This window comes from Lissotriton helveticus, chromosome 3_1 (assembly GCF_964261635.1).
Source record: "Lissotriton helveticus chromosome 3_1, aLisHel1.1, whole genome shotgun sequence".
Classification (NCBI taxonomy): domain Eukaryota; kingdom Metazoa; phylum Chordata; class Amphibia; order Caudata; family Salamandridae; genus Lissotriton; species Lissotriton helveticus.
The window spans coordinates 755,677,106-755,689,336 of record NC_136061.1 but is presented as its reverse complement, the minus strand read 5'-3'; the positions used below and the strand labels follow the sequence as shown (position 1 = coordinate 755,689,336).

The window sequence follows — 12,231 nt, the reverse complement described above, 5'->3', positions numbered from 1 at the left end:
TTCATTTGCCTTGAGCTGGGAGAGAAATAGACTTATGTGGTTACTTTCCTCTACCAAATCTCTAAAAACTGTCTTTTCAAACTCCTTCAAGGGTACGGCTGTTGGAGGAAAGAAGGACCGGATGTGGGAGCACGTGGCCTGACTACGGACTGTGGAACGTCTGTGACATGGGCCAAGGCGAGACCGCGACAGAACAGAGCTACAGGACGAGGCACTACCTCCAACAAAGTGAGAAGAAAGGGCTAACCTGATGCCCCCGCTCTATGTTCGAATGTGTGCCGAAAGGTCCCCGCTCTCTAGACTCGGTCATGAGCCCGCCTATCCGAAGTCTCTCGTTCCCCTAGTTTGTTCCTGATTTGGCCTTGCTCCATCCCCCTTTTTCTCCGACCTACCCTATGGACTATTTTGTACACTCTTCTTCCACCTGAACTTTTGACTATTGATCCCAAAGGACACCGGGCGAGAAAGACCCTTTTTCTGACCAGAAACGCGAGGAAAGGGTCGTGCCCTGCAACACGGAACTTAGAATAGAGCTGGACTCGTAGCTCCACCGCCGGTGCTCCACAGTGCCAACGGAAGACGAAGAATTGCTGAAAGCTTACTAAACCTCGAACATTCCCGATCATTTCTGCCACGTCTCGTTTCTCTCCCAGCCAACATTGTATTGATTAGGTAACAATCCGTCAGTTCGCCTTATGAAATGTACTCACTGCTCTGCATTGCATTACTATAACTTTCCTGCTAAACAAGATTATCAAAGTTTATCAAATAGGTCCGCCTCCTAAAAACTAGAAATCTCAAAATGTATTGTTTACAACTCTTTCATCCAGGGTTCCTACCGTTTTCTTTCTCATGCCCACCACAATAGAACCGAGTAGAAAATGAACCAGCAAGATGTCTTGAATATGTTAAAGGGAGGACTGTTGAAAACTAGTACGGTTTGGTGAACATTATCTGCGCCATCTTGCCTCTTCCCCTGATGCCACACTTTTGTCGTGCGCACCCGCCATTTTAAGATGCCCTGATCAGAACGAACCCTCTTGCATGCCGCTGGCCCCTGACATAGCCCTTCACCCTCACCAAGCCCGCACGCTGACCAACCCCCCCTGCTTGCACCTGCCTTGAATCATAAACCCCTCTTCAGCGCTGCTCTGACCCAGGCCCTCATCCTGTTCCCAGCGCGACACCTCCCTTCTTCCCTTTCATGATCCTCGGCCCTTAGATGCAAACCCCCTTTTTCCCCGTGTGCCCGTTTGTCTTCCTCGTTCCCAGGCCGACACCCAGCTCTGCCGATACTGTTCCTTGCCCCTCCCCGTACAATAGAAAGCTTCCCCCATCAAGGGATCCCCTGGTTGATCAAAGCCCCCACCCCATGAGATCCGATCGAACCCCGCATTCCATGAATTGACGGAATATCCAGCTGCGCGATACTCATCACCTGTTGTGACCAGGATGGGGACCTCTACTGTAAATATGTGTGGGAACGGGCCCAGAGGGGGGTTTCCGGGAATGTCTTTCCGTACATCAAAGCTTTATCATGAGTGTGTAAACTGTAATAAAAACCGCAAACACTGTATATAAGGGGCCAGGCCTCAAACATAAGTTAGAGCACCTCAGAACGATACCTGCTGTCCGTTTTGCTGTGTTCTCCTCCGGAGAGAATAAAAAAACCCTTGTTTCCTGCTTTCCAGTCTCCAGCGCCTGCCTCTTCATTTATTAAATAATTCGAGGGTCACAGAGGCAATACCGCCGGGCAAATATCGATTGTCCCCGACTCAAACCTTTATTTTAACAGCACCTTCTGCTTACTATTGAGAACTGCGCCCCCCGACTGAATGATCAACCACTGAGTAAAGTAGCACAATGCCTATTTGGTAATCACTGACCCATTGTCTTCAGACCAGTACATTTGGAAATCTCCCGCCCCCTCCAACACTGGTGAAGGGTAATACGGCAGAGGCATTAACTGAGACAGATGAGGCATCAGCTTTATTCTCAACCTCTACAAGACTGTATAATTCTTAGAAAAAAACAAAATGGACCGGCTTTCCAGTTGGGAGCGGGACAAGGTTTAGGTGGCGATGGAACTTAAAATTCCTATTGCATCAAAAGAGTTCACCACCCCGTGCAATGGTGGGGTCATACCTCCTCTCTAACTACAAACCTAATGTTTGTCACCTCTGAAGCAAATAATAAATTACCCAAATACCATTAAAAATTGTGACAAAAAATCTTCAGGTATCAAAAGCAATGACGCATGTGTGTGTGGTTTTTGTTACATTTGAGAATTCCTTTGCATTTCAATATTTCACATTCATTACTTGAGTTTTAGATAGTATTAGATTTTGTAAGAAAATAGGTCTCATTTTAAGAGACTAGAGCTATGGTTCCAACCTGATATAGTAAATCAAACCCCTGTTGGAAAGGTAAGGTTTTATAACTGTTAACTGTAATACCCTTTACTTCTATTAAGCAAATTGTTGCTTTACTATTTACTTGAAATATTTTTGTGGGCCACTTTCTCCACTCCGCTATTGCTGGTTACCTTAAAGTACACTCATTTCATTACAGCAGATTCCATACAGCGAAGCATGTCATATTTAAAATCGCACTTCGTAGTAGGAGCCCAAAATACTAACTGCATAGGAGGGTCTGCAGGGGCATAGGTATCAATAACACAACACACGCTTTGGCACTGGGCCCAAAGAGTGTGAGGGGCACTTGGGACTCTAAACGTAACCTTTTTATTACCACCAAACAGCAATTAGGGGCCCATTTGATTTGCTTGCTGAGTTATTTGTTATCTCTGGAGGGAGATACAGGGGCCTGGATTCACTATACTGGGTGGTATCTCTCCGTAAGATAATGGGGTCTGCAAGTTATTTTTCCAGGAATGTGGAATAATACACGGGCCTGGTAATACTTGCTCCAATACTGCATGTTTGCCCTATTCCGAGGGAAATTGCGGGCCCGGATCTGCAAACATTACCTCCGCTTGGATCAATTGCTAAAGGTTGTTGTGTTTTTTCTTTTCTAGGTGGGGGAGTAGAAATGGGCAGGAGGCCACAGGAGGACAGGTTAGTCTACTTTAGGTGAGGAGAGCTTCTTCCCCTCTCCTCAAGGATGCATGGCGGGGCAAATGCAGCAACTGCCCAGACCCCCTGAGGCTCAGCAGCAAAGTCTGGGCACAGACACATCTGGAGTTTGCAAACCCCAAAATTCTGGCCCTGGACACCATGGGAAAGACGTTGGCTCTTAGGGTGCTCTGGGCAGTTCGTAATAAGGCCCATAGTATTTGGCTCATGTCCATACAATTTTAAATGCTGAGCCAATGAATGCAGCTCCTTTGCATTGATTACATTTGGAGCGGATTTGTTGATCCTACTGTGGGCAGAAAAATATTTAAAGTCATATATAATGTTTCAAGTTCTACCGAAAAAAGAGCAAATATGCAGCCTTACACCAGCACCACACACATTTCTCAAGCGCTTAAAATAGTATTATTTACAAGTAATTTTAATTTGGTTACGGTCAGGCACTAGCATACAGTTTTAATTTCTACTTGAGTTTTCCTAATCTCTAATATGAGTATAATTCCAATAAAAAAGTATTACCCAAAGAAGTCAATGATGTTCTTGAATGTCGAGTAGAAGGTTTCGTTACTGGGCTGTGAGGTATTCAAATGAAAATATAAAAACAATTATTAAACATACCTCTCTTTAAATTACAGAACAAATCAAATGTCTATAAATAAAATTAACAATATTTATAATGGAAACAGCACATTAAAATGTTATGATTGTTTCGATTTTCTATTGTTTGATATATCATTTTATAGTCAGTCAAAAAGCTTTTATTTCGGTTAAAAACCATAAAAAGACATATGTTACATACATTAGTACAATTTAAATAAATAGTTATACACAGTAAAAATGGTAAAAGACCTCAAGGAATCCAATTAGATGAGTAAATATGAAGAAATGTACAGAGGAAGTGCATGGGTGGGAAAATGTCTCGGAAACACTGCAAGGATTCATGCCAAATTACCCAGTCGTCAATGGTAAGGGGAAATTCCCCCGTTGTCTCAGTGGGCCACCTAAAGGATAGTTAATAGGGATGGCTCTCTTTTTAGGTTTCGCCTGTCGAAAGCTGCGCAAGCAGCGTTTCGCGCAGGCGAAAACTTTTGTAAACAGTAAGGTGCCTTTGTCACGCCTCTCACTTCCATTGGCTAGCTCCATAAATGGAGGCTAGCCATTGGAAGTGAGATCTGTCCGTCATGGTCCGAGGCGATTCGTGGGCGTTCCGGCAATGTTTTTATCATCCTGCCCCTTTTAAACTTTTGTAAACAGTAAGGTGCCTTTGTCACGCCTCTCACTTCCATTGGCTAGCTCCATAAATAGAGGCTAGCCATTGGAAGTGAGATCTGTCCGTCATGGTCCGAGGCGATTCGTGGGCGTTCCGGCAATGTTTTTCTCATCCTGCCCCTTTTAGCACGTCATGCGGCGGTGGGCGGGGTTTATTTTTTAGGTCGTCCATGTTTCTTTTGGTCATTCCGTGGCCGACCGCCGCCGGAGGAAGTCCAGGTCCAGGTGAGTGCTTCGATCGTTCCCGCCCCCCCCTCCCGCTGTCCGTGCCTTTCCCGCCCCCCTCCCACTGTCCGTGCCTTTCCCGCCCCCCCTCCCGCTGTCCGTGCCTTTCCCGCTCGTCTTTTACTCGTCTCGTTTATCCCATCTTATGTCGTCTCCCCTTTGTGTGTCTCGTTGCTGTGTTTGTGCGTGTATTCTGTCTCGTCTATCCCGTCTCATGTGCCCCAGGCCAAAGTGCAGCACAAAAGAGAAACTGCTGCACGCCCTAGAAGGATGCACCCCCCCGCCCGCCCCCCCCGCTGTCCGTGAGCCCGCCCCCCCTCCCGCTGTCCGTGAGCCCGCCCCCCCTTCCCGCTGTCCGTGTGCCCGGATAAGATCCAGCGTCCGTGTGCCCGGATAAGACCCTTCGTGCGTTGGGAATTTCACAGTAAAACATTTTTCAAACTGCAACACACCTATTGGGATTTATTGCATTGAATTCCCATTTAGTGTACTGCATATTGGTAAAACACAACCTGTACGTAAATGCATACTAAAACATCAATCACGGGTGAGTTGCAAAACCAAGCATAGGCCTTTTGTAGAGCATTACATGCATTCTGATAAAGACATCAAATGTTGAACTATAGAGGTCATCAAAATCCACGGCCAGCTCTCGGAATATTGACCGACTTCTGACTGTTTGTGAGAATAAGTGGATTCGTGTATCCCGTCTTATGTCGTCTCCCCTTTGTGTGTCTCGTTGCTGTGTTTGTGCTTGTATCCTGTCTCGTCTATCCCGTCTCATGTGCCCCAGGCCAAAGTGCAGCACAAAAGAGAAACTGCCGCGCGCCCTAGAAGGATGCACCCCCCCGCCCACCCTCCCCTCCCGCTGTCCGTGAGCCCGCCCCCCCCTCCCGCTGTCCATGAGCCCGCCCCCCCTCCCGCTGTCCGTGTGCCCGGATAAGACCCAGCGTCCGTGTGCCCGGATAAGACCCTTCGTGCGTTGGGAATTTCAAAGTAAAACATTTTTCAAACTGCAACACACCTATTGGGATTTATTGCATTGAATTCCCATTTAGTGTACTGCATATTGGTAAAACACAACCTGTACGTAAATGCATACTACAACATCAATCACGGGTGAGTTGCAAAACCAAGCATAGGCCTTTTGTAGAGCATTACATGCATTCTGATAAAGACATCAAATGTTGAACTATAGAGGTCAACAAAATCCACGGCCAGCTCTCGGAATAGTGACCGACTTCTGACTGTTTGTGAGAATAAGTGGATTTAGAAGGTTGACCACGTCAGGATGAGGTTTGAATGTTTTTTTTTTGAATGGCAGACCTCGGCAACATTATAATTTGTACTCTGCTGTTAGCTGAATCAATGCAGAAATTATCTATCATTCTAAATAGGTAAACATTAATGGCCTTACTATTTTTCCAAATCTCATCAAGCACTAGATATAAATGCACTGAATACAACAATTTAAGTCATCACTATATTGTTTGCATTATTACGATTATTGATTTGTTTCTGAGTAACATAGTTTGTACGCTGTCCGTGTGCCCTCCCCCTCCCGCTGTCCGTGTGCCCGTTAACCCGCCCCCCCTCCGGCTGTCCGTGAGCCCGTTCACCCGCACCCCTCCCGCTGTCCGTGAGGCCATTCCCCGCCCCCCCCTCCCGCTGTCCGTGTGCCCGCCCCCCCCCGCTGTCTGCTACTTTCACTCTTGCTCCTTAGAGCACCCTCCAGAGAACTTTGGGAGCCTCGCATCTCCGAGGTTTCATTTTCACCAGCTCGTCGCTGCTTCCTTGTTTCTGAGCTCTGGGATCCTCGGCGGTGAGTTGAAACTTATATTACTTGTAAGTCTGCCGTGCGCGAGCTGTTACAGGGTGGCAAGCGCGTAAATGGGCTGCAGATGTAAAAGGGATGTTTTTGCAGCCAAGTTTTTAAGCACCAAAGAGTTCTGCAAAACGTAATGTCTTGAAAATTTCTTACGGTTTTTATAGCTTGAGGTACTTTTAGGTTTGCTTTGTTGCTGTTACCGGTCTGTGGCTTTTAGCCCCAACTGCACTCATGCAGTCGAGCTGTAGGGGGCGCATTTTGGGGTTACTCATGGGGTGGAAGCTTTCTGCTGTGTCTCTGTCGGGTTTCCGGGGGCAGTTCTGAAGGAGATGAACTGAACTGTCACATGAAGTAAACATTGAAACACATTAAACAGCGTATATGTAATGCCCGTGTACGTACAAGGGAAGCCTGACGTCTTAGACAACGCTTTCTCAGTAATTTATTTATGTATGCGTTTTTATATTTTTATATATGTTATATAGTAATGACCCAAAGACTTGTAAAAACTGGTGTTATTACCAAAATCAGTGTGAGGTCACATGGAGTGCAAATGCTGCTCCTTGCCTTCTGTGTCGCTTGCTATTCTTCCCTTCATCCTGAACCCCAGCCTGGGCTCCTTTCTTCCATCCCTGACAACTTTCATTCCCACTCTGCAGATCCCACCCATTCCTTAACACCCACTCAGCCTTTTTACCTCATAACCTGTTGCCAGACCTCGTCATGTGCCACACACCTTTTCAATCTCTACTACTCATATTCCTGTACCTCCTTTATATTACCCAGTTACTTTTTATCTTCTTTGCAGCCTTGGCTGGCTCTGTGTGTGTGTGTGTGCGGCTGGCTCTGTGTGTGTGTGTGCGGCTGGCTCTGTGTGTGTGTGTGCGGCTGGCTCTGCGTGTGTGTGTGCGGCTGGCTCTGTGTGTGTGTGTGCGGCTGGCTCTGTGTGTGTGTGTGTGTGCGGCTGGCTCTGTGTGTGTGTGTGTGTGCGGCTGGCTCTGTGTGTGTGTGTGTGTGTGCGGCTGGCTGTGTGTGTGTGTGTGCGGCTGGCTGTGTGTGTGCGCGGCTGGCTGTGTGTGCGCGCGGCTGGCTCTGTGTGTGCGCGGCTGGCTCTGTGTGTGTGTGGCTGGCTCTGTGTGTGTGTGGCTGGCTGTGTGTGTGTGTGCAGCTGGCTCTGTGTATGCGGCTGGCTCTGTGTGTGTGTGTGTGCCTTTGTGTGTGTGTGTGTGTGTGTGGCTCTGTGTGTGTGTGGGTGCAAATGCAATAGGTCTCACATTTGCGAGAGATTAAGCTAATGGCAATGTAAATGACAATGCCATTTATTTATCTGTTTTCAAAACCAACACATAAATACAAATGTTGTCATTTACAATGCCAATAGCTCTAACTTTTCCAAAGGCGAAACCATTGCATTGTAAATGCTTGTTTGTTCTTTAGAATTGCACACCTACTGAACCATATTGACAGGAGAAATTTGGAAGTTACATATACTGTCAAAAAGGCAGTATCGGATTTGAGGATCCTAAAGGTCTCCCTGTAGTCCCTGATACCCCTGGACTTGCAAAATAAGACTATCCATTTAGCTCTTGCCCAGGAGTACGAGGGGCAGAAGAGCAGAACGTGCAGATCTGTCTCTCTGCCTCCCAAGCACCCCGGACAAGTACTCTCCAGCAGTACGGCTTTAGATCACTTTGCTGTGACATCCCTGAGGGGGAGTGAGCCATGCCTGAACTGGATGTAAAGTTTCCTGGCCAGGGGGGGTTGAATGTCATCCAGAAATCTCTCAAAATTGGTATGGGTCTTGATCTCCCAAAAAGTATTGGTCAGCCTGCCCAGGGAGGAACTAGATAGTAGAACAGCCGAGCAATGCTCTCTCAGTTCCACACTCAAGGTTTTTCTAGGGAGCAAGGCACAAGACTCCTCCGGGGAAGACCACAGAGCCCCCCTCCCTATAGCCTGGGCGAGGCGCTGGATGTACTTTAGCCATGGTATTTTCCCCGCACCCTTGCTGACTAGCAAGTCCCGTAGATCTTCCCTATAACTCTCGAGTTCCGGGGTGGCCCAGAGTTGTCTCCAATATAACAATGGACGGGTCGAGACGACATCCTGGATGGGGACCAAGCCGAGATCTAGCCTTAATGGAATGAGAGGTGTACTCTGGGGTAGTCTGAGGAGGCGTCTCATGAAGCTATTCTCAGTGAGAGAGAGAGGAGCCGCACTTACGTGTCCCCAGAGGTCTGCGCCATATAATGCACCACCTCGCGCCTGGGCTCTGTATATTTCTACAGGAGGCCCTACCAGTTTGAGCGAGGAATCATTGAAGACTTTTAGGATGCCGCCCGTGGATTGGGCAAGCTTCATTGGCCCTGATAATCTGCGAGCCCCAGTCCATTTTATCATTTATAGTGACCCCCAAGTACTCAAACGTGGACACCCTGTCCAGAGTCGTTCCGTCCAGGTGTGGGTGGGGACAGTTAGGGTGTTTCAGATTAAATACCATATACTTGGTTTTCGTGAAATTGATTTCTAAGTTCCTCTCCTTACAAAACCTAGAAAAGGCCTCCAATGTGCGCTGGATACCTCCCGATGATTTAGACAATAGGAGGGTATCATCAGCGAACATTAGTGCCGGGATTTTCTGACCCGCTAGACTGGGGGAATCCAGATCTTTGGCTCCCAATAGAAAGAGAATCAGGCCATTGAGAAAGAGGGAAAAGAGCGTGGGGGCTAGGACGCACCCCTGCCTCACCCCCCTTTCCACCGGGAATGGGGAAGACAGCTCTCCTCCCCTCCCGTACCTCACCCTAGAGAACATACCCTGATGCAATCGTTTGAAGAGATCACACAGGTAGGCCGGGGCACCCATCTCCTTTAGGACAGCCCAAAGCTTATCCCTCCGTACCAGGTCGAATGCGAACCGGAGATCCACAAAGATCAAATACAGGCTGCCCTCCCCTAGAATGACCGTCCTCCAGTATACCAGCTGTAGCCTAAACAGCTGGTCGATCGTAGAAATCCCCGCCCGGAAGCCTGCCTGCAGGGAGCTTAGGATGTGGTGTTCATCCATCCAAAGCTGCAACCTGGTAAGGAGGACTCGGGCGAAGAGCTTCTGGAGGACGTCAATCAGACTTATGGGGCGATAGTTGGCCGGGTCCAGGGGAGAGGCCTTCTTGTGGATGGGTATAATTTCGGCTCCCAGCCAGGTCGGGGGGATGTCAAGGCCCAGCATAATGGCATTAAAAAAAGTGCAGATGTAGGGAGCCCACACCCTTTGCTCGGTCCGATATAGGTCCCCAGGTATCCTATAAAGGCCCGGAGCCTTCCCCGGGATCAGGCTCCTAATTGCAGTCTTAACTTCTAAGATCGTGCAGGGATAGCTATCGTGGGCAATGCCCGTTAAGGTGGCAGAGTCAAGAAGGCTTACGGATTCAGGTGTAGTTACTGGGGGGCCACACAATCTAGTGAGTAGAGGGGCTTAAAGTGAGAAAGCCACACCTCTTCACTGGGGTTGGAAACTACGGCGAGTCGCCCTGTAGCAGATCCTCCACGCACCAGGTTCCAGAAAACCCAATTTGTTAATCGCTAGTGCCAAGGGCAACAAGCGTTTTTCCGGATAAATGGAGCATTCCAGAATTAGCCAGGCCTCGTCCTCCTCAGAGGTAACAGGGGGAATCCCCGAAAGAGGCTCATAGTGGCAATTGAGGTCGGAGCAGCGTTGAGGGGAAGGCAGGCGATCTTTCTTTGCAGTCACCGTTGTCAACTGGGCAACGCGGAGTGATTCCCCCAATACTACGCATAGGCTCATGAGGCCTTTCCGCATTTTGAACTTAAATTTTTAAACGCCAATTGGGCGCAACGAGCATACCTTCTCTTAAAACATTGATAGGTATATTACACATTGTATTTTTTATTAAAAAAAATTTTGAACACTTTCACATTTCATGTGAGTAAGGTGAGGATAATAGTGCATATCCTCGTCCTGAAGAAGGAGCCTTGTGCTCCGAAACATGTTGACACTGTTGTTGGTTGATATACCCTAGTACGTATTGTTTCAACCAGTCTTTGCACTTTTTACCAATACCAGCCAAGGACGGAATAAATTTTTTTTTCCTTAGTGCCAGGTATTTTTTATTCACTTTTTCACCTCACCTCACTCACATCACCTATTACACACCCTCACATAGCTCACTATCAAGTGCTCCTGCGTAGTCGTTTTGTCGTAGCACGCCCCATCCCGTAGAGGGGTGCGAAGGCCCCAATGATGAAGCATGACACCAAGGGGCCTGTTGGTGTGTGAGGGGCATTTAAACAACGCTATGTGCTCCCCATTCTATTAGGGACCACTGCCACCCTCTGAGTGGATTCCATTTTGTTTATTCATGTTGCCCAGGGAGACTGGATCCACTTCTCTCTCTCTCTCCCCCCCTTTTGTTATAGTTGCATTCCAGAATTAGCCAGGCCTCGTCCTCCTCAGAGGTAACAGGGGGAATCCCCGAAAGAGGCTCATAGTGGCAATTGAGGTCTGCCCTAATGATTTTGTGATACGAAGGGGGAAAGGAGGATAAGAGTGCCTCCAAGGCCTCCAGGATGGATATGCCTTTTTGCCGGGGGAGAGGACGAAGATAGATGTTAATTACTGCCAGTACTAACCCCCCTTTGAAAGTCAAAGTGATGCACAAGATATCCAAACAGTTGGTGTCAATTACCTTAACTATACATTCTAGGTGGACTGCCACCCAAATGCACAGCCCTCCTGAAGGCCTCCCCCTTGGTCCCTGGACTGCCGCTCGGTGGTATGACGCAAACCCTACCCTCACAGGGTCAGACGAGAGCCAAGTTTCTTGATATAAACAGAGATCGTACCCATCCACCAGCTCACCCCACTCGGGATTATGTAGCTTTTGCCCCAGTCCGGCAATGTTCCAGGAGGCAATCAGGGTGGATCGGGGGGACGGTAAACCAGGGAGAGCTCCTAAGGGGTGGGCTATATCAGAGGGGGTAGGTGTTACCCGTGGGTCGGGGACAGGTTCACGTTCGTCTATGGTGGGTGGGCAGGTGTCCATTGGGGGGTGGACCAGCCAATACTGGGATGGTAATCTGGGTAGTAATCCCTGGTCCCTCGCTTTGGCTTCCCACCTCCAAGAGTACCCGTGTAGGTAGAACTTTGATGGGGCCACCCAATGGTGGTCAATCCACGCTGCTCAATGTCCTAAATCTGTTGGCCACTGGGATGTTGTACTCAGAAAAGGTGTAGCCATGTGAGGGTAAAAGATGTTCCATCAAGGCCGGGGCCCGGTTCTGGGAGTAAAAGTACCCCAAGTGACTGGTGTTTATCAAGCCTGGAGAAGCTGGTCCGCCACACCCCAGCAAATGCTTTATAGCCACTGGGTCCCTAAAGTTGACAATGATGCAGTCTCCCTCGATATCTTTTGGTCTAGTCCCCAACCAATTGACCCTACGTGCAAAGATAATCTCACCCTGCCCACGAGCCATGAGGGGTTGGTGTCTGTTGAGCCAATAAATGACCTTGTTTTTTAGCTCGGGGAAGGTTTCATCACGGGCACTGGTCAGTGGAGGGACGCCCGTGAGCACCACCACATACGGTGCAGCCTCAGGGGGTAGCTGGGGGTGTGGTGGAGTCTTCTTGTGGCTAGTTGCTTGGGGTTTGGAGACGGGGCGGGATTTGAGATTAGACCCAATTCGTTGCTGGTTCCCTGGGTTTATCAGAGAGGTGTGCGTTCCTAAATTTGTCCTGTCTAAAGCAGTGGAGGGCACAGTTGTACTCCTATGAGGGCCAGAGGCAGCTGCTGATGA

General features: G+C 48.4%; 1 protein-coding gene across 1 annotated transcript in view; it reads right to left on the bottom strand.

Annotated features, from left to right (window-relative positions):
- IRAG1 (inositol 1,4,5-triphosphate receptor associated 1) overlaps nt 1-12,231 on the bottom strand; it is a 589,242-nt gene that overhangs the window by 356,294 nt on the left and 220,717 nt on the right. Inside the window, exon 4 of the mRNA XM_078680946.1 lies at nt 3,615-3,667. Within this exon, the coding sequence (XP_078537072.1) occupies nt 3,615-3,667 (53 nt within the window). The remainder of the gene's footprint in view (nt 1-3,614; nt 3,668-12,231) is intronic.